Below are 23,230 nucleotides of genomic sequence, written 5' to 3'. Positions count from 1 at the left end.
GCAGATGGCACTGACACCATTCTCTGTGCACACAGGAGACTGATGCAGATGAGTGACTAGCTTAGCTACTATTGTGGAATCTCTGATCTCTAGCAGCCAGCAGTTGATTTAGATTTTCCTTGGGTTGTCAGGTAGCTAACACCTATGTGAACAGAAGGGGGGCTTGTTAGATTGAATTATTCATCAGAGGCCTCGGCTCTGGTGTCTTTGTGATCCTCTGGGAGCACATTAGTGCATGTATCTTAGTAAGGCCAACATTTTGACAGGACTGTATTAACTGTAGATGCATGAAAATACTTTTGGTAAACTAGGTTAACTTTTTTGCAAAAAGGCCAGGAGGGAATGGTCACTTATTGACTTTATAAAGACTATTTCAGAAGTATTTCTTTTATGCTTATAGCGATGGGTGACAATTAAAAGGAAAAAACAGAACCATTGGTTTGGCTCAGCGTGACCCTTTAGAGGCATGGGTCCCTACAAATCAAAATAAAGTTGTTCTGAGTGATTACTTTTTATGATTTGAAATATTTCTATCCTGATGGGTGTGGTCTATTCCAGAACGACAGTATACCCTATCTGTAGAAAATGTCACTTCCCTGCTTTCATTGTAACAGACTGGCGACCTGTCCAGGATGTACTCCACCTCTCACCCTATGGCAGCTGAAATAGGCTCCAGCCCCTCTGCTATCCTGAATTTGATAAGTGGAAGAGGAGCGATGGATGGATAGATGGCACATCATATTCTCTTCTTTTCATGCTGTCTTATTTACAAGGGACTATGAAAACGTGATTAGCTCTGTGTTTGGTCTGGCAAAATGTGAGTGAGAACTCATTACTCATTGTCAGGTGACCTCTATAAGTCACATGATACGGAGACAAGGTCTCACACTGGTTTCACCCTAAACCTGTGTTGGTAATGACACATACCGCTTTTCCTTACTATGGCTTATATGATGTGGCACATGGTTAATAGTGGGTCAACGCTCACTTGGGTTTAAATTAGTGCGGTCAGCGTTAATCTTGTTAAAGTGACATTAACGCCATAACCGCATTAACGCGGCAAATCTCCATTAGCAAGGTAGTGCGGATCGCCCCGTGCGTGGGGCTGCACGGCGATAACGCGTTAACAAGCTACCCGCTCTAATGAGTTAACTCGCTAACGGAGATTTGCTGTGTTAATGCGGTTATGGCGTTAATGTCACTTTAACGAGATTAACGTAATTTTAACGAGATTAACGCTGACAGCACTAGTTTAAATAGCTTAAACTCTCCACCATTTGGTTTCAGAACTTAACAATTAGAGACTAGGGCTGCCACGATTAGTCGACTAGTCACGATTACGTCGACTATCAAAATCGTCGACGACTGATTTAATAGTCGACGCGTCGTTTGAAGCTTTGTAAGATCACAAAAGACGCAGGAATACCGGTAAGCAGTAGGATTTAAGAGTGTAATAACGGCCTGACACAGAAGATGGCAGCACTGCATGTACAAGGATGCCAGCTGCCATTAACCCTGAAGAAGAAGAAGAAGCTGTGTCCCAGAATTCATAGCGCAGCCCAGCTCAGTTTCCAACAATGGCGGCAGCTAGTTAGTTTTAATATTACTCTTATTATTCTTTCTGGGTCACAAAATAAACGTTTAACATATTTTCATGCGAGAATGTAGCTGTGTAAACCTCAAATATCGGCTCAGTTTATCAGGACACCACATATTTTCAAAAGCGCTCCGACGTTTTCGGAGACGTCTGTTACCCACTAGCTCGATAGTTAGCCGGGGCAAGGCTCACCCAAATCGTTTTCAAACCCACTGCCGTCTGTCGCTACTCAGGTTAAATATATATAAGTCACTTAGATAACTTAAAAATGTTATTGTTTGGCTTTTTTAATATTTTATTTGTTCCTGAGTAAATCGGTTTGGCTGAGATTAAAGTTATAGTTTTTACACAGCTGAATAAACAACTGGTTATCAGAAGTGTGAGATGCTCGAGAATATACTCCGGTGTCCTGTTATATTTTAGATAGCAAGGAGTTTATTAAACTTCACCAAAACAATCTGCAAATTTCATTAAAATTTAATAAACTATCATCTTGTCTTTATTTTTAGTTAGCACATACCGTAAACACTTAAAGCTGTAAGCTAATGATAGTTATATAAGAGCAGATGCTGCTGGTGCAATAAGCTGTAGTTTTACGTCCAATGGATGCATGATCTGATTAGTCGACTAATCGCAAAAATAATCGGTGACTAGTCGACTATCAAAATAATCGTTTGTGGCAGCCCTATTAGAGACTAAGGATGAGAGGTGAAACATCTTTTAAAAAAAAAAAAGATGTTCTGTGGCCTCCTTTCCCAAGCTCCTTAGTCTACCATGACCTGGATGACTGAGAACCTACACAAAGACCTTGTCTAAAAGAAATCAGGCAAGGTTTCACAACAAGGAATAAAGGTGATCGTACCAAATGTTGAATTTCAAGAATGTTAAAATTCTAAAAACTCACAATACTTTGCACATTACTGTACAGTCTCATTTAACTTTTTTATTGTAATAAAAAAGACTCATTTGATTCTCTGATTAACACAGGGCTCCCTGACTTTACTATATGGTCTATGGAAATCTGACATAGTTTACCTAAGTGGAATCATGTATTGTTAGTGGAGTTGTGTGATAGTGCAGTTGTGCACACTCAGTGCTTTCTTTAGTTGTTTTTTCTCTAGCAATACAGAACTAGGCTTTCCAGGCAGTTGAACTTCCTGTGTGCTTTATTTGATATCTAATGCAGTGCAATATTTTTTATCAGTGATGTGTGTGGCACTAAAGGTGGAGCCTTCAGTTTCTGCACAGTGATTACTGAAGAGTTATCTGTGCTGCAGTCTCACATGAAAGGGATGAACTGTAGGATGAACACGAGCTGACATAGAGCAGGTCACGCTCGGTGAAAGAGGTCAAACTGTCTTCTCATAGACAGTTTGACCTCCTTCACAATGTCACTCTCTGGCTCCAGTGACAGAGATTCATTCAACACCATTAAATTAATCTCTGTCACTGTAGCCAGCTAAGAGGATTTCAGTTTTGCTTGTAGCGTTCTTGTTTTTCAGCAAGTGGCACACATACTGTTTGCATATTTTGCAGTTGCTGCTTTTTTGGGGGGGGAATTACTTGAATACATGTGATTTAACTAATTCACATTATCAATATACACGGCTAGGTGTGAGAGGGAAAAGTATCTGGGACTGTAAAGTCTAGTGTTGTGTGTGTGCTTTGCATTTTACAAAGGTGGCATAACTTCAGATGATAAAAAGTATTGTTTTTTTGGTTTTCCTAATCAGGAAAAGAGATTTCATTATAATTATTTTTATTGTTTTATTGCCCAGACGTATCAATACATAATCTATTGCTCTGATAAGGTAAAATCTGACTTGATTATAAACAGTGTTGGGACTAACGCGTTATTAAGTAACGCGTTACGGTAACTACATTATTATTGTGGTAACAAGCACGGTAACTAGTTATTATGCCAAAATCAGGAACGCGTTACTCGTTACTGGGATTTAGATAGGGTCGTTACTCGTTACTTCGTGTGGTGGCATCGCGGAGTTTCCACAGATTCAGTAACATTAGCAAGTGGTGGAGGCAGCAGGTGGATGAAGGAAAAGGGACGCAGAAGGAAAAGAGACCCGAGGCGGCCGCCGGTCCAAGTGTGAACTGAACTTCAGGTAAGAAGTTATGACCTGCAGTCTCTCTGGGTCAGATATAAACCAAGCTTAGGTGGAGTTTATTTTTGTTATTCTGACTTTTTCCGTACTGCGTGCTAGCTAGCATGACGGAGTTTCTATACAGCTGGGTGGGTGCTATGAAGTTAATGATGTTGAACCTTATTTTGTTCATAAGTTATTAGAGTTGCCAACCGTCCCGTCTGGTATTCAGAGAAAATATTACGCGTTTCTTATTGAGGTGAAAAGGAACAGTTTGTCCCGTAATTCAGCTACAATGAAAAAGGCACAAAGCTGGAGTTATTCTGTGTTTACGCTGCACAGCTGCCTCTTCTTCTCTCATTCTCTCCCCCTCCCTCTCCTGTTTCTACTTCAATCATTAAACTGATCAATGATCAGCTGATCGGCTTTTCTCTCTTGTTTGTTTATCGCTCACTTTGCGCCAAAAGAGGAAACCAGCGGATGTCGCGCTAAACAACAGCAGCACGTTTAAGCTTGATCAGCTGTTGTTAGAATTTATTTAATATTAATTTCTAGTATCAGCTGATGTTTACTGGAGCCACAGCTGTAAAAAAAAGCTGCTGGTCATGATATGGTTTGGTTATCTGGTGAGAGGGAAACATGAAGATGAAACCAGGAGATGTCCTTACTGGATCATCAGAGCTGAGCAGGTGATGGAGAAACAGGTTTACCTTTTAGGTGACATGAATGAGTTGAAGGGAAGTTATGAACTGTTTCTGAGAGACAAATAACCCCAGGATCCTTTTTTAGGTAGCTGACAGCTGGTAACTGTGCAGGTGCGGGTCTAGCAAAGTGTGGCCAAGGGGGCATGTAGGGCATTAACAGGGAATGGGGGGCACAAAGAAATACTTTTCTTTCTTATTCTCATTTAAAATGTCTAGCTTTTAAAAAAATAATTATCTGAATCTTACAACAAACGATTGATAGATTGATGCATATATATGATCAAAACAGTGTTCATCACTGTCACAACAGTGTTTGTTTTCATTCAAAGGCTTTATGATTTTTCCTATAATGGTGGGCCGGTCTCTAGTCAAAATGCCCGGGCCAATTTTCTGTCCCAGTCCAGCCCTGTATGCAGCTCATCTGCAGTCTGGTGTTACCTACATCTTCCTATTCAGAAGGCAGAATTTCTGAGTTCTGAGTACAATCGAAAGCACCACGACTGCAGTTTTTGTGTTGGACGTAAAAGGCGCACATGACGCTGTGACGTAGGCTAGAATCATGGCAGCAGTCAATGACGGTCCAGGTGTGGGATTTCACTCGTGGAAATATGCACGTTATCATATCCTTTCTATTGGTAGGTGGCACAGTGCACTTGTGGCAAGTAAGCAAGCTAGAAGACTGGCAAAGTTATGGAAGAAACACATTAACAAGAGAATTCTGAGTAAAACCAAAGTTACTTTCCCTAGTAACTAGTTACTTTGAAAGTAATGAGTAACTTGAAGTAACTGAGTTACTTTTGAGAGAAGTAACTAGTAATGTAACTAAGTTACTATTTTAAAGTAACTTACCCAACACTGATTATAAACCCCTGCAACTCTTAATTGTCCTTTTAAAAGCAGTCTTCATATTTATTTCTCCCCCTGCAGCTGCACAGACACTGTGCAGTCACTAATAGCCCAGCAGTCTTAGTCCCATGAATAAATGAGTCAATTAAGTAATTAAGTGTTGACTTGCTGTCTGTGGTGTGTGTGTGTGTTACTATGGAAACATGGCTTGTAGCCTGTACTGCTTTCCCCAGAACCTTGTCTTTCCTCAGTTTAAAAAGAAAATAAATAAAAAAACTTGTCCTAGATACCCCACCAGGCAGTTGGACAACTGCTGCTTCTCTTCAGTTGCCATGGAAAAGGATGCTGAGCAGCAGATTTCATGAAGCCACTGAAGATTAACTTTCAGTGACAGCAAGGAAGGTTGATGATATATGGAAGTGATTAGGCTGACATGAGCGCAACAGCTGATCAGGGAGGTGGGGCCTGCCTTCATTCATTCATATTTTAAGGCGTTGGGGTGAGAAACATGAGCAGATGAGTAAAACTATAGGCGAGGCACAGCACAGTCACTTGGGTACACAGTATCTTCAGTCCGTGCTTGTCTTTCTCAAGGTAATTGAGGTTATTGAGTCAGGCAGTTGTTGATTTGATCTTAATTGCATGTTTGACATTATATGAGACTCAAAGGGATTCACTCAGACCAAGTGAGTCTTGATAATGGCTCAGGAAGAGGAAAGAGTGGCGTGAGAGGAAATTTGGAGGAGAAGGAGGGGTATGCACAGGGAAGGAAAAGAGTTTGCAGGAGGCTTATGTCTGTGTTGGAGGAATTCAGCAGAAGTGGTGGTGTGCACTGGTCTGTAATTTTTGGTGTTTGTGCCTCAGGGGACAGCATTCTGACTTTCTGTGTTTGCAAACGCATGGAGCAGAATCTTACTCCAACAGATGTGGTGCCAGTTTAAACAGAGACTTATAGGAGGGAGATGTCTCATCAAAGAATGCTAAATAGAAAATGTATGGGTAATGGCAAAGATGATGGTTGTCCTGCCCCAGGTTCACACTGAGCCCTTGGCCTCTGATCCATATGTACATCTGAAGTTCACAACAGATTCTTCTGTGAGGTAATTTCTTACCTACTAGTTATAGTAAAGAAGTAGGTATGTGTAGGTATTTTTTCTGGGCTAACTATGTCGATAACATGAGTTAGCATGTAGTGCTGTGGTTGGAGTAGTCAGAGACTGATCATGCTGCACTGAAATCGTAATGCTATGCAATTTTACATATGCGTGGTCGTAGAACATGCTAATGAACACATTTATTTTTGTCTTTTGTCTTATAGTCTTATTTTTGTCTTATTGGACAAATACATCTCAACAGTCTTACGTACAAGATTTTCCTCCCTCAAATTGCGTGCAGTTGGTACGTTTGAGAAGTCCCAAAATGATTCTTTACCGTAAAAACTTTTCTTTGACTTTGATGGAAAACATCATGAGATCAAGGAAAAGGAAAAATTATGAGGACTTAGGAAATGACAAATCTGATTCACAGAGAATCCAACTGTACTTGGAGAAAACTCCTTAACGCCACGCTTAAGCTTGTTGAAACTACAATGTCTAGAAGACGGAGTACAAAATGTGAAACTTACTTCACCTTAGCTTTATTTGACCTTGTTTTATGCAGAACAGAACAACTCGTTTAAAAAAAAAACATCTCATTGCAAAAGTTGGAATTTTAAAGGAGGAACATATTAGGTCTGTTCTCATTTTGAGTGTTTAGAGCTGAGATCTACATAATTCTGCTCCTCGATGATACTGGTGATGAAACAGGGCTGAACTGAACTCTTTTCTCAGCAATATGTATGGACTGAATAAGTTTTCACCTGTTTCTGGTATCAGATCTGTTATAAACCAAATTGAAATGCCTCTCAAACCTCAGTGAGGACCACACAGTCTGCGGCAATTTCCTTATTAGCATGATTTTCATAGTTATCCTGTGTGTTTAATGGGTTTACAGTAGTAGTAGATGTGTAATATATTGCATGAAGTGGAAAATGCAAGTAGCATTTGCATGTCCTCGACTACTTTGTCAGTTATGTTGATGGTTTTCATGAATGTTCGGATAGTGCTTTGCTGTGAATTGAGGAATGGCATTATCTTGACTCTTTTCATAACGGATGGCACACTGTATCTTCAGCTAAAGAAGGCAATAAAGGAGCCACCGAAGCACTTTTCCTTATTATTTGGAGATTTTCTGGCCATTTGATACAAACACTTGAAAAAACCCATATAAAAAATGCTACCACAATCCTGAGAGAGAGGCAAACTTTTCTTTGTGTGCAGGAAAACCTTGTACTATTGACTATACTGTCATCCATTTGGCTGTACGTGCACTCAAAATCCAAATCCAAGAGTGCAGGCTCTGTAACACTGAGACCTAATCAAAGAGCCCAAAATAGAGGAAGCAGATGTGCACGCATACACCCACACAAATCACAGATAATATAGTGACACACAGGCAGGATTATAGTCTGTACAAGAACAATACATACATGAAATCCCTACAAAGCAAAAGCAGCACATTTGAAGCATCCCTAACGATGTGAACATTCACCTGCATTCACAGTAAATGCCATGTTGTTTCGAAATGTGTTTTCTATCAATTAAAGTCAAGACATGCTGAGTTGCAATAATGAATATTTATGAGTTGTTTCCAGGGCGATGTTGCATAACTTGGAGCTGTTTATTTTGGTCTCTGCTGGCCACACATCCAGCATCATGACAGACTTAGAAAATGGATGCACACTGTGCCGTTTGAAGGATAATTAGTATAAAACATATTCTTTTCTGTCACACACTCTAATGCTTTCCTTCACACTTTGTTTGCTTGTTATTGTTCTACATATCTTTTGCACCTTTTCCCCCTCCTACCCACACAGTGGGATATACTGAACTGGCCAGGGTTTAACCAGTCTGTTGTGCAGCTTCGGAAAGGTTGCACTTCCAGTCAAACATAAACAGGTTAAGTAGTGTAACGGGAAAAATGGGCGGTGATCAAACACAGCCCCTATCCAGCCTTGTCTTATAGCCCTGTTCTTTTTCCTATGTAATTTTTCACCTGCCTATTTTCTTAACTGTTTGTCCAATTAAGACTCCCTGGACAGGTCAGCAGTCCATCACAGGGTTAATACATTTGTTCTGTTTTTTGGCAGCTTTTTACTGCCTTTATTCCATGTCCATCTGATCTTTCAGCTTTGGCTCAATTTTGTTTTGTGTCCATAGATGTAGGCAGTCTATTCTCTTGCGTGCAGTGAGGCATGCAACTCGTATGTGCACATCCATATTTGACACTCAGTCTTTGAAGCAGCAGTTTATTTGCAGCGGGTAGCAGAGTCAAAAATTTGTTTAACATCTAGTTTAACAACCTGTGTATGCGCTGCTCTTGTTCATGTTTGTGCTGTTTTGGTCCTTTAGCTTAGCCCCAGAAACGGGGACGACGGGGATCCCTTTGTAGTGGAGTGAAACCTAACGCTGAAAACAGTTAAAACGGTCAGCCACTGTCTGCACTTCTCATTAGGCATTGCATTCTGCACAGGTGGAGGAAAAAAGGCTGCTGGTGCTAGCACTGCTGACATTTGCCTCCTTAGCAGACTAATGTGACATTTGTGTGTCTAAGTGAGATTAATGCTTAGAAATAACCTAAGCTCATCCATGAAGCAACCCTACCACTTGTCAGTAGTTTTTTTTCTTTTCTTTTTTTCTGTTCTTTTAAAATCTTTGGTATGGATGCAAAACAAGGAGCAGAAGTCTGGCTTCATGCAGTATGGCGGCTCTCATACAGGAGCAAAACCTAAACATTATTCTCTTTCCTTATATTGCTCTTGTGGGTCTGGACAGGCTTCCTCTCTTTGTGAAGTTAGCTCGCGTTATATCATCACCTTTTATCAACCAGGTGTACATAAAGACATCTGCTCTAATGCAGGCTGTCTCACACCTCACTCTGCTAACCATTTCGTTCTTTTCCTGATTAGCAGTAATTTTAGTCTCAGGCTGAGAATGGATGTACACGCCAGCATGTAAACGTGCATGAAAAACACCTGAACAGAGGGAAAAATACCCAAGTCATGACCGGATATTGATAACGAATAAGAAACCACACAGGCTAAGAACTGGACGCTGAAACATTACAAGTTAATAAATAAGTAAATTAATGAGCACACGCAGGTCTACAAGAACAAAACCGCATATAGAACATTTAGGTTTTTATTTTTCTCTTGTTCGTGACCTATTTGTATTCATGGCCTAACTGCTGATATAGAAAACACTAAAAATCATTCTACAAACACTTAAGAAAATTCTTTGGCATCCTCTGTGCTAAACGCTGTTCACCAGGATTTTAAGTAAAGTAACGTTGTCATTGTAGAATAGCTGCAGCACTTTACAGGATTATTGATTTTATTTGAAATTAAACTAATACATAGTGTAGTGTTGAAGGCTCGAGGTTTGTTTTTTTTAATATGCATGTTTCAATGATAGGGAAACACACACATGGGCACGCACACACACACACACCCAGTGAGTTGTTTTTCTCATCTTCTTAGAGATGTTGAACTGTAACTCCGGGGAGACTTGCAGCTGAGTCCACATGGAGCTCAGCAGGTTATCAGTTCCTCCCACATTTCCTGTGTTTTGTTACACTGTATGTAGTGTTCTGTTGCAGAGTGTAGCAACTCCGATCAAACACCAAGCTAAACCTCTGTCAATGAATACACGAGTCCGAGTAGAGTTGACTTTTTACTCAGAATCTTCATTTGACAAGCGGTGAAAACTGTAGTTGAAAAGAAATACAGAATAGAAAAAATGATCGTTTACATAAATATTGCATCACGAAATAACTCAAAATGTGACCTTACACCTTCGTGTTAGCTTTAGCAACAGTAATGATCATCAAAACTGCCTTTTTTAACATGTACAAATCAACCTCCATGAATCACAAATAAAATAATTTTTCACAAATACCACTATTTATGCCTTTTTAACACCTTCGTGAAATATATACACTTACGGCGTTGCCTGAACAATGTTCCCAAGTGGATGGCTGTGGATAAGCCTCAGAGCAAGACCACATGTCACTCTCCCTCTTAGAGAACCAGGAAGAGCAATTAAACAGGAAATGAAGCAATACAGGTAACCCACCAGGAAGTGAGGTTATTAGCAAGTTCACCTTCAAAATTAAAGCTTCTTAACATTTTTAACTCTTTTTACTGTTCTTTCTAACTTAAATACATACAAAAGAATTACTTTAAGCAAACATTAAAGATAAATGAAATAAATGCCTTTGAGGCATCACACTGTAGGTCATTAATAAACAGTCGCATGTGTTTGCAGTCAGATGAAGTGCAAGCTTGAAGATTCCTCATTTATTGTGTTTTGTTTTGTTTTTTGTTTTTTTAAAAAAGCATTTAGGACACTGACAACTAAAGCAGTGCATCAAGGAGTAATGAAAATATTAGAGACAAGTGTCAAGGCAGTGAGTCTGTAGTGTGTGTCCTATGTGCAGATATATATTTTTTTAAGTTTTGATTTAAAGATGGGTCAGATCTCTTTCATATTTGATAAGTAGCATGTAATTTGGTAAAATAAAAATCAAATAATGTAGCATATAAAGGGAAAAAGCTTTTTTTAATCTAGAATTTACTGTAATGAAATTTGTTATTTCAAATGTAAGAAATATACTTTTGTATTCATAAATGTAATGGTGGTTAGTTATTTCCAGCTGAACTGGTCATTCATTTTGTCTTCATTTGTCAGCAGCTGAAAGAGCTAACCTCTGCTGCGTATCAGCTGACATGTGGCTGAAATTATATTTGTGCAAACCCGGATGAGGGCAGGGAGAGATTCAAAGAGATTCTTTCAGTTTCTCCTTACTTCAGTGACCACAGAAGAGCAGCAAAGTGTCGTCGGCCTCCTGTCACCTTTGCTTCAGCTCCCCACTATGTTTGTTTTTCATTACTGAAGCACATCCTCGCGGGGTAGAGCCTTGTCAACACCCCTAGGGTTTGTACCGTCATGTGGAACCACAGATGATGTTTGTCATTCTGCCATCGCTGGTCTCCTCATTGTGTTCCTCCACACCTGTCCCATTTCCTGGAGCTGATGTAACTGCAGATTAATGGGGTTGGGGTTAGGTTTCTCCTGAGAAAATGTTTTTTTTTGTGTTTTCATTATCATCTGAGTAAAATGGTTTCCTGCAGATGTTTGTTGCAGTGATCCTCAACCTGCTGACCTAAAGAAATTCAATAGTTTATTAAATATCAATGTAAAAAAGGTAAACAGTAAATATTTTAGTTTTATTTTCCAAAAATAATGAAATATCAACTTCCTAGTGGATCAGAGTTTGTTTGTAATGCCCATCTTTAATTAATTTCAAGCACAAGTCTCTCTGTACACCTTTCTTCACCAAATGTTTTTTGTGTGCGTGTTAGCTATGGTTACAGTAACCCTTCTAATTTCACTGTGGGGATGAGCAACCGACTTGTGAGGTCTAATGGAAATCAAAGCAGAGCATAAAGAAGTAAAGCTTATCTTATTCCTTCCTCCTGTAGGGAAGAGGAGGAGAGCCTGCGGGATAAGATCCGTGCAGACCACGAGCGAGCACTGCAGGAGGCAAAGGAGAAGCTGCGAAAGTCACGTGAGGAGCTCAAGGCCGAGATTCAGACGGAGAAGAACAAAGTGATGGAGGACCTGAAAAAGAAGGACGTAGGGCCCAAACCGTTGCCGCCGGTACCCATGCCTAAGGTGGTGGGCGTGAGCGACGGCGAGCCCCCAGAACCCGACGTCAAAGAGAAACGAGACAAGATAAGAGAGGTAACGTGATCAGTCTCTTCTTGCTTTTCTTGATTTGATTCATTTTAAATAAGAAGTCAATCTCTGTTTGTTAACCCCCCAGTGAGGGCAAAAACAAAAATGGCCCTCCCACGCAGGAAAGGTGAAAAAAAAATTAAAGTGCACATCAGTGATCTAGAAATTCAGATGAAAACAATTTCAAGCCCTTTTGCTTTGATATGGTTATGTTAATGCAGCAAGAAGAAAGAGCTCGTTTTCATATTCATAGCTTATTAGACTCAGCTGTTACATACAGTTAGTGCTTGTTTTCAGTTCTTTGACAGCAGCGCTGCAAAACATTTGCACTTTTAATCACATATTACCATTTTAAGCAAATACATCTTATCTTAGTTTTTGCTAAAGATTTTATTTGCAGGAAATGGAGATTTGTTGGTGTGTTAAGAAACGCAGGTGCCATTGTATGCGTTTGCCAGCATGGGACCAACAGTATAATACCACTTATGATATTATATCCTTTCACTGTGGCAGCTTTGGTTAACATAGTTAAATCAGTGCCATTAAATCCCATGAAGCCCAGTCTTGCAGTAAAGTGCAGGATTGGTGTGTGGTGTATGTGCGGCCCAGTGAGTCCTCCTCTGTACTGTATATTTGAATACTTTTTCTGTTGCCTGTCTGCATGAGCTCCAGCTTTTATTGAAAGCAACAGCGAGCCAGACGGACAGTGCACGTGCAGAATGCAGATGGTGCTATCTGGTCCCGCTCTCTATGCCAGGCCCAGCGTATCTCCCTCTCCGTGCTCCTCTTCCTTTCTCACCCCCTGCAAGTTCTCCTGCATAATTGCCTCGTATCGTCTCCCATGAAACAGCACTTGGAGTCAAAACACTCATGGCGTATGGGAGCAGGGCCCATTCACTCCAAACCCGCCTTTGTCTGCAAAGGCCCCTTTTTGTTCCTTTCATAATTACCATTCAGAGAGAATGCCGAACACTCCCAAATGAGCAAGAAAGTAGCAGCTGTATGGGCTACGGCACAGTACACTACCCTTTTCCTGATTGCCTTGTGATTCCAAGGAGAAAGTCTAATCACACTCTGCAAAACAATTGCGGCTGCGAAGCTGGAGCTTTTTCTTTTTTCCTCTTTTAAATCCCGGCTAGAGGCAGCCTATTGGCCTGCATTTTGCTGCCATGAATTCAAGTCCAAAGGGATGTTTCAGCATCCATCTTCTTGTCATTGTTCATTTTGTATGTAGACAGTCAGCAGCCTGTTACCACCCAGATTACATGGCGTTATTTCAACCGCCTGACTTTTTTTCTGACAGTGTTTCTCCTGCATCAGTTTTGAAGTTATTTTGATTTGCTTCAAATTGACATCTGCGCTCAGTCCGTGGCTGCGAAGGATCACTGATTGCAAATGATTGTTTCCGGTTGTATAATCAGTTTGGATTGTTTGCTGGGTAAGAAGTTTTCTGGTGGTCTCAAAACTCAAGCAACCACTTGTAAGAAAATAAAAGTTTCTTATTTTGTAGTTTAAATATATATTTGTTGAAAATGTTACGTAAAGAAGTTTTACCCCGGTTCTTTTTTTATTCCTCAGGCCTCCAGAGACTGCACCGGACTCAGTAGTCATTTCACAAAACCTTTATTCATCTTCAGTTGCACATGCACCTTCTAAAGGGGAGATGTACAGGGCCGGTGTCCCTCTGCAGATCTTCACTTCTTTGTTTGTTACAACCAATTTTATAGAAGCGACCCCATCGTAAAACCCACATAGTGTGTTGTAAATTCTGTGTTTGTGCGTACCTGTGTGTGTATGTGAGTGAGTGTGGGTGTGTGACTTCTTGTCGGTCATAAAAGTCCATCTCCCCTCACCCAAGCTACACCAAATTCCTCTGCAAAACATAGAAAACATATTACAAGCACTGAGACCCCCACTGAGACCCCCACAAGAGGCCAATGGCCACTGGGCCATTGGCCTCTTGTCATCTTACTTTTACAGCTAAGCATGTGGACAGTCTCCTGCAAACCTACTTCTAAGTTATGACAGTTATTAGGGCAGGGCGATATGGCCAAAAATATTTATCACGATATATATTTGAAAATTTGCGATAACGATATAATTTCTGCGAGACAAAATACAACTCCACAACTTTACTAGCGCAAAAAAAACCCCCCATCCATTTATTTTCACTTAAAACAAGCAGCTGTTTTTTTTTTTTTTATGTGCATTAAAGTTATATAAACATTTAACAGTGCAAATGCAAATTCCTTGCTGAAAGTTTAACCAAAGGGCATCTCTAGTAGAAATGGGCTGACATATCCTGAGCATAACCATGTATAATATCCACTGAAGTTAAAAAGAGGTGCTTTGCAACATTAAACTGCAGTGTGCCAAATAAAAAAGTCAAATATGTATTTTTTGGACCATAAGGTGCACAGGATTATAAGGCAACAAAACACTCAGATAAATCAAACTTCATTCAACTCATTCTTCTTTCTTCCTCCACTTCTGTACCATTGATTCATTAATGCTGTATTCTATCACAGCTGCTCTATTCCCATGTTGTTGCAGTATATTAATGACTAACCTTGTATTGTGGATGGATTTTCTCAGTTGTTCTCCTGACTGAAGTTTGGTCCATTTACAGCATCCTGCCATGCGATTGCATTTGTCTCTAACCATCAGGAACCCTCACGTTAACTTTTATCGAGGGGGAAAGTGTTACCGTTCATCCTCCAGCTTCACAGTTTATGTTATGCTAACATAGCTGTGTCGCTAGCGATCATGTAGCACATCATTATATACCAGATAGCCCGAAAAAAATATTGTAACTGAATTTCAGTTACAAAATATTGTAACTGAATTTCAGTTACAATATTTTTTTTCGGTTTCAATATTTTTTTTCGGTTTCGTTTCAAGGTGGCATCGTTCTGATTCCATATTTAACTCTCAGTGATGCTGCAGTGTTGTTTGACCTGAAGAATACAGAGTTTAGGACCCAGATTACGCCCAGATTTACGAGCACCTTAGTCCGACAAATACGACAATAATGACGGCCGCTTGCATGTTCTACAAAAAAATGTGCTTTGTTGTGTATCTGACGGACAAACACCAAACCAGTTAAGTTGCACCATTTTTTACCTATTCACCGGTTATCTGTCCACTTATAAAAGTAAACTAAATCATTTGCTGTATTTAAATGTACTTATAGGTTGCAGTGCTCTCCCTCTGCTCTATATTGACAGGCGACAGCTTTCCTAGATGGAACGTGCTCATTTTCAGTTTTTTGTTGTTTTTGGCTCTCCATAGCTGTTGCCACACTTATAATTCATCAGCAGGCGCTGTATTATGGATTTGTGTTTTGTTAATTGCTGGTCTTGACAAAAATGTTTAAGATTTAAGACAGACTAAAGCTGAAGGTTAATATTATTTGGTGCTTCATTGCACAGGAATACCTGATTATCAAAACCAAATCTAATAGACGAGAAAGGGTACTTTTTAAAAATGCAAATAATGGATCTTTATAATTTCCATGAGCACTGCAATTTGGAAATGACATGGTGTTTACTGGGACCTTACTGCTAAAGACTACAATTTTGAGCTTTTGCTATATCTATAGTATAATCTATAGTACTGTAGATGAGAGATGGGCACAGATGTGAGTTCCAGTTGTTAAGTGATGTTAACATGTTGTCACAGTGTCTATGTGCTGAGATGTTACTGTTAAAGAGTTGCTAACACATTGCTCAACATACAAAGGCTTTACAGTATCTTACATTTAGGCCTGTAAGTATTTGGACAATGGATTTGATATCAAAAAATTAAAATGTGATTGAAGCGCAGACATCCAGGCTTGAAGTCCAGTGCAAAGCGTTTAGGAATTCTGCCCATTTTAATACAGGTTCTATATTCAGAAGCTCTAATTTAAGTGGACAATAGATTAAACATGAAAACGTTCAGTCAATAATGCAGTATTTTTGGATCATCAGCATACACTGTACTGTCTGAGGGGCACAGAAGCGATTGGCGACTTGGCTTAGCAGTCGCTCAAATGTGACTGCAGAGCAAAAGCAAACGATTACAGATTTGTGGCTGATATTGGAGGTAGCACCTGTGTGTGTTTCCCTACAGAGCTATGGACTGCGGCTGTAAAGCCCAGATAAATCAATGACCAAAGCAGCCCTCTTTAAGTGCTGTCTAAAAGGTGCCGCTATCCAGGTGCATCGGCCCATAAAGACACAGAAAAGGTTTCCGATGGAGATGTGAAAAATCTGCAATTGAACCCATGAGTGTCCTCTCCTCCATCTCTTGTGTCAAATCTTTCTTTCTCACAGGTGTCCTCCCCCAGTCGTGTTTTCGAAGGCCTAATAGTGTTTGGCAGATGGCCTCATATGTTGTCTGCACACCGGGTCTATACTGCAAGTGTGTGTGTTTGTAGCACAGTTGCCTCCGGGGTAGGGCACAGCTTAGCTTTCATCATTCTGTTTCACACTCTCTCTGGCTCTCCAAGTCTTCCCCTCCTCTTGCTCTTAGCCCTCATTCTCTCTTTCTATTTTGATCTTATCATTCTTTTCAATTATTTTTGTTTCCACCTCAGTCTCTTTCTTACTATTAAATCCTTCCCCTCAACTCTCAGCTCCTTTATTCAGCATTATTTAAAAGTCGCCTCGAAGGATTCTCCCTCATTGGTAGCTACAAGTCTTAATAAAATCATAAGGATTTCCATATTGATTTGCTGAACAACGGGCACTTCTCATCTTCAGACAACACTGTGTATTATTTGTATCTAACACAACAAGTAGGCTACAGGGAAAGAGAATCTACACAATATAAACAGGCTTTGTGTTATCTGAGTTTTACTTCCTTTAGAGCATGTATTGTGTATTGGGGCTGAGCTACAAGCGTTGTTTTTTTGTTTGTTTGTTTGTTTTCTTTGAGGCAATCATGTTTGGTTGTGTAAGGCTTAATGCTTTCTTGTAACCAGCCTTTTGCAGCACGAGGTTAAGTGGTGACATTTGACAATCCATCCCTTCAGGAGAAGGCAACAATATCCACACGATATGTGCGAGCAAATAATAAGGGCAGAAGAAAGGTTCTGAAAAACAGAACACTAATCCAGAGGGGAGAGTGTTGATCATTAAAGCCATTTGTCTTCTATAAATGAAACATAGTAAAACATAAAATCTAAATTCCCCAGTCGCAGAATCATCTCCTGTCAGGACAATGGAAGCAAGCGTCTGGAAAGCAGAGCTCATTAGCAAGAAACATTTATATTATAAGTCACAGCATAGATTATTTCAACAGCACAATGTTAGCACTGGAGGTAACCATCTTGGAATATAGACGAATGCTCCCAGGCTGGAATAATTAGAGCTTTTTCCCTGCTTCGTTATCTGGATGTTACTGCGATGAACCTTATTAGCAGTAAGTGTTGGAGGTCATAGCTGAAGGCAACTCTAAACACGCAGGTGGACATGCCTTTGAGAAATAGAAATGGAGGAAAGGTTCTGCCTATTTTTATTTTTTTTATTTTTTTATTTAAGGCCAAAGATTCTGTCAAACTGTTTCAGGGACAGGGGAGTGTGCATGTCTCAGCATTCTGACTTTTGTCTCAGCATTCTGGAAAAGAAGAAAAAAAGACATGCCCACTTTTTTTCTTCAGTGGCTCTAATCCTGTTGGGGGAAAACTCTGTAAAAGACCCAGGAGAAATAAAGACACAATGAGACAAAGTTACTTTCTTTATCAAACGTGTACACGGGTGAGCTGCTAAGAACAACTCACACGTGTACAGAGGCTGGGCACTTTTTATAGGAAAGACAGTGAGAACAGGATAAGAAAATACAAAACAGATAAAATAAACAACTCCATATGTGGCGCTAGTCTCGTCAGCAGAGAGCTGGGAGAAAGCTGTGAGAGATAAAACAATCTAAAACAATATGTCCCAAAACAGTATGTCTTTGCTGAGAAAGTCTAAAAAGATAATTCTAAACTAATCTAACCATAGACAAAAGGGCATGCTTGCACATTTAAAAGAAGGTAAAGAAACATAGAATCATTTTTCCTGTAACAAATCCTCTTCCATATATTTCTGATGTTTTATCCTGGAAAAAAGTCCTCCTTCCTATCTCATGTCTTCATAGTATTTGCTTACATAAAGTTCCTCAATCACATGAGAAGTTCAAGTTCTCAAACTTTGTCTGTTGTGCTTCATTTTGAAGCACGCTAAAAGGTAATACCCTCAACACAATTTGTTTTAGTCTATTATTAAAAATAAATAAAAAAGGCTCTGAAATGTATGTCTGCACAATAGTGTCCTTCAGTTTAGTTTCACTCCATGTTTTCTGTTGGTAGTCCATGCTCCACCATGGGGCTCTATTCTCCACCAACGGGACCCTCTCCTAGTTTGAGGAACAGAGATCTGATGAGACAGCAGTATTTTATCACAGCTTGTGTCAAATGTGTTGAGGTCCAGTCACTGATATCACAGTGCAACAATGCAAGTAAAGGTTTAGTCTTAAATATTAATACTGGTTGAATTGCTTTTCCGCCCCATTAGTAGAGAAAATGCTTTGTTTGCTCGCAGTATGCCGTAATGTTTTTACATATTAATAAATACTAACCATGATAGGAGAGCTGTAATGGCGTATCAGTGTTAGATTACTCAAAGCATTTGAATATCATTACAAGTCACCATTGAAGTTTGGAAAAAGACAACTTTCTTTATTAGAGGTAGAAATCAGAGTAACTCGATGATGATAACTACACAGTGATTTTGTCGTACATTGCAGAACAGTCATCTATCATACATTAGAGTGTCTGTAAATTGGAATTGATTGTCTGTTACATTTAAAGCCCTTCATGACTTGGCTCCAGGTTGCCTATAGGAATTGCTATGTTGTCACACCTAGATCATCAAGTTACAAACCCCTGACCACAAACCTTTGTTGGGTACTAGCCAACGTTTGTTTTTCAAAGGCTTTTCTTTCTTCAGTAATTAAAAATATCATACAGGTATGTCTACATACTGTGCATGTACACAGAATAGTTTAGAGTACTGTACCTTACTGAAAAAATGAAGAGTAACCATGACGATCCCTGACGATGTCCTTGTTTTCTTCCTTCCAGCTCCACTTGTCAGTATTGCTTTGCTCTAACTTGTACGTGTTCACTGTCCTACTACCAGATGAGTGTGAAAAGAATAATTTAAAGTAGTAAGATAAAGCTCAGAGAGTTTTTGTCAAGAAAGTGTACTTTTGAGATTTGTTCACATATAGAAAAGGAAAAAAAATCTACCGGTACTGCTGCACCACATCTATGTTGCTACTTCATAACTAAAGTTTCCACTCACCAGTAATAGTCTTTTATCGCAAAGCAGTTGTAGCCTTAACCTACAGAGTGAACATTCAGAACATTCAGATGTTGTCTCAACAGCTTTAAAGTTATTGGCCATGTTGTCATGTGCCCTGTCATCCTAAACTGGTTGAATAAAAATTAAGTGTGTGTGTTTGTGTTTTCCTCTGTCATTTGTTAATCTCACTTGTACTTGTTTTTTGGTAAGTTCTGGTAAATTGTTTGTTCCCTCCTCTACCCTCCATTCCCTCTCCATCCTATTGGATGGAGACCCAACAGTGCGTCCCAGTGCATTGCCTGAGCTCCTCGGACAGGAACCTGATAACTTACACTTAAAATCTAAACACAACCAGGCTTTTGCAGTTTGGGCTCCTCGGTTTTGGTCTGTTATTTACCTTACACGGAGTTTTTCGTTCTTTCTTTTGGGTTGCTAATCTGCTATAAACGGTTTTGCTGAAGAAGGTTAAATGGAAGTGTAGGAGTAGCCAATGCTGGTAGTGTATGTTCCGCGTTGCTGATTCATTAGCTGATACCTCTGGAAATATCTGATGGTAGAGCATGTCTGTCAGCCAAAACTAAGAGCTTAACTGCACTTTGCTGGAGAGCTGGTGTCGAATACCTTTATCGGGTGAAAGGCAGAGAGCGTCCTGATTGTTTTAAGTACAGGACAGGCATAATGAGCCTCAATTACACCTCAGGTGATGGAGAGAGAGAGACATTGAAAGTGGCAGAGGACAGGCTCGACTTACAATGGTCATCTATCCCTTTGGGCTGCTGCCACAGTACAACAGCTCTATCTCTAATATTTTTTTCCTGTCATTTAAACAATAGAAAAGTCTAAATGACAGCAGTTTAATCTTTTCATCTCTTCCCTTCCAGTAAAATCACAGGGCTGACAGTGAAATCTGTTTTTCACTGTCAGTCATGTGATTTTCCCCCCTCCTTATCTTGTCTGTTTACAAAATATCTGCCTGCCTTGTGTATGTGTGTAACTCGGTTTGATCACTTGTCTTTGTGTGGATATCTTGTGCTTTTACGGATGAGCGTCATACATCAAACTGTATTTCCCTCCCTAAGAGTGAGCAAGAATGGCAAAAAACTTTTTTTTGTACTTTCAGGAAACTGTCTGACATTTCAGAGCTGGCTCAATTGACGAAAGAGAGAAAGCTGCAATTGGACTGCAGTTTCTGTCTCAAAGTGCTTTCTCATGGTGGAATTATGTGGTTCTCCTCTATGTAAAAGATTGAATTCGGTTGTGTTTCTTCAGTCCTTCTCCAAGCTTAGCAATCAGAGAAACATGAATGGAAAAATCAGACTGTTTTCCTTCAAGCTCCGGTGTCAGCTGTAATCAAGTGTGCACCTGAATCCAGGGCAAACTACCACATCTATGTTGCTACTTCATAATTAAAGTTTCCACTCACCAGTAATTGTCTTTTATCGCAAAGCAATTGTAGTCTTATATTGGCTTTGTTCACAATAATATTGACTTCATACTCTCTTGGGGATAGAAATAGCACTACAAGGTTGCTAGTACACATCAAACCTATAACATAAATTTACAGCAAGTGGCATTTTATGGATTTTTTTCCCCAAGAAATATTAGATCTTTCTTACTGCTCAAGCGAAGGAAAGTATGTTTTTTCCCAAAACAACCTTTCTGCAGTGGATGCTTTATTTGATGAATATTTTATATAAACTTTGCACAAAAAGTAAGAAAATTTGTGTTTGGATAACTTCTGTGTTACTTCTGTAACAATGCTTCTTCTCCTTAATTGGTGCCACATTTGTAAGAAAAATGCATTTGTGGGGTAGTTAACAGATTATTCTGTCATTGACTCTTGTTTTGATTTTCTATATCCCAGGTGCTGACTATTAGGTGCCTGATTAGCAGCACCTGTGAGCATGAACCCTGCCACGTTTGACTGATCTTAATATGGCCCATAGGGCAACTTCAGCCCGGAGTTTTGCAAAACCAAGACACGCAGCATTATTTGGAGTGAGAGCTAGTATCATCTACAAATTGAAAGCCAAGTTCCATATAATGGAGGATCTACAATAAGTTGACAACATAAGAAAACAGTTTCCTCATTCTGTCTGCACTTAAGAAGTGTAGGTAGTCGTCTACAGATCTACTATCAAGGTTTGCAGGATGATATGGCTCTCTACCCAGAGAATCCAGAACAGACTGCACACAGCCAGGGCTACCAGGAGGCCTGGCATGACTTCCTGTTCACCGTCAGACCCAATTGCGCTTGTTTCAGCAACATGTGCACTGGAATCTGAACATGTGGAGGAACATTATGTTCAGTGATTTGTCCAAATTCTGCCTACAGCAGATGGCTTGTAAGAGTGGCTTAAACACAAGTATGGAGACAGCACAGAGAACGCCATGCTGTTTGCTGCACCATTAGGGTAACGGCTTGGTGGAGGCAGCATGATGGTGTGGAGCAGCATCTCAGTCATGGGAAAAACGAGGCCTGTCATCATTGGAGACAATCTCAATGCTGAGAGAGATCAGAATGAGATTCCACAAAGAGTGGCAGTCCCATATCTCCACAGTCTGGGGCCAAACTCTGTCCTTCAAGATGAAAACGTTTGCTTACACACAACAGGGTTTATCAGAGACTACCTCCAGAATTTGGGAGTGGAAAGGATGGAGCCTGCAGTCCTGACCTCAGCCCCATTGAACTCTTGTGGGATCAGCCGGATTGTTCTGTTCGTGCCAGCGTGACCAGAACAATCACATTGGCATACTTGTGACAAATGCCAGGCTGTTGTGGCTGTGGATGATTCTGGTTATCAAATAAATAAACTGTTAAATTGCCAATTGTTTTTTTTTTTTCAATCTTTAATCATTCAGTCCAGTAAATGGCACCAAACAAGAGCCAATAGCAGAATAAGCTGTTTGGCATCGAAAGAGAAGATTTGGCAAGTTTTTCTTGGGCACAACTTGCATACTCAACTCTGTTGCTCAACCCACAAATGCAAATGTGACACCATTTAAGGGGAGATGACAGGCTTTCCAGCGCTACAACATTTATTGCCAAGGATTGTTACAGCAAAGAAATAGTCAATAAAACACAAATTTCCTTACTTTTTGTGCTAAGTTTAGTAGTTGTGCTTATCACAGCAGCTACAAATCACTCAGTAGACAGATGAAATACAGATTGAAAGCCATTATCCAAGTCATTGTTACAATACACTATGCAGATCATTATACATTCAAGGGCCTCGCTGCATTGGGTGTGCAGACATCTGCTTACATGGACAAAGCTCCAGAGTGCAAGTGATTACCTGAACTTTCATATTTATTCAGCAGTTCTGCTCTTTAAGAACACTTTGTAAGCACTGCATTTAAATGTGAACAGGATGATGATTCAACATTTCCAGTGCAAAGTGCATTCTTGCCCATAACACTAAACCAAAACAGAGCCCACTTTAAAAGACTTTCAGCCACCTGCTCCCAAAACCATGATGAGTAATGAATCACCAGGTTTCGAGTCGCAAGGAAATGAAATTCTAAGTCAATACAAAAACACAAAGCAGAGATATTAAAATGCTGTGAACTGGTATTGAATCATGAGCAACAAGTCCATGACTGACCTTCTGTGTGATGTACATTCAAGTTGATTAGTCTGAATCAAATCAAATCACTTTTATTGTCACATCACATGTGCGGGTACATTGGTACAGCACATGCGAGTGAAATTCTTGTGTGCGAGCTTCACAAGCAACAGAGTCTGAGATACTGATTGCAGGCTTTTTATTCTTGCTAAAGACACTCTTAAATAAAGAGTGTTTTTTCACTGTATTTT

The 23,230-nt window shown here is 39.9% G+C and overlaps 1 protein-coding gene and 1 long non-coding RNA gene across 5 annotated transcripts in view; one reads left to right on the top strand and one right to left on the bottom strand.

Annotated features, from left to right (window-relative positions):
- man1a2 (mannosidase, alpha, class 1A, member 2) overlaps positions 1-23,230 on the top strand; it is a 141,532-nt gene that overhangs the window by 21,708 nt on the left and 96,594 nt on the right. For all 4 annotated transcript variants that reach the window (XM_026145360.2, XM_026145363.2, XM_080291166.1 and 1 more), the window contains exon 3: positions 11,827-12,088. In XM_026145360.2, the coding sequence (XP_026001145.1) occupies positions 11,827-12,088 (262 nt within the window). The remainder of the gene's footprint in view (positions 1-11,826; positions 12,089-23,230) is intronic.
- Positions 9,705-10,516, bottom strand: LOC145421211 (uncharacterized). The gene is made up of 2 exons (XR_013902519.1): positions 10,287-10,516; positions 9,705-10,049 (listed from the first exon to the last, which is right to left on the bottom strand). It is a non-coding gene; the product is annotated as an uncharacterized LOC145421211 (long non-coding RNA).

This window comes from Astatotilapia calliptera, chromosome 16 (assembly GCF_964374335.1).
Source record: "Astatotilapia calliptera chromosome 16, fAstCal68.1, whole genome shotgun sequence".
NCBI classification, from domain to species: domain Eukaryota; kingdom Metazoa; phylum Chordata; class Actinopteri; order Cichliformes; family Cichlidae; genus Astatotilapia; species Astatotilapia calliptera.
Note: the sequence above shows the minus strand (reverse complement) of the source record. Positions and strands in the feature narration are given on the sequence as shown.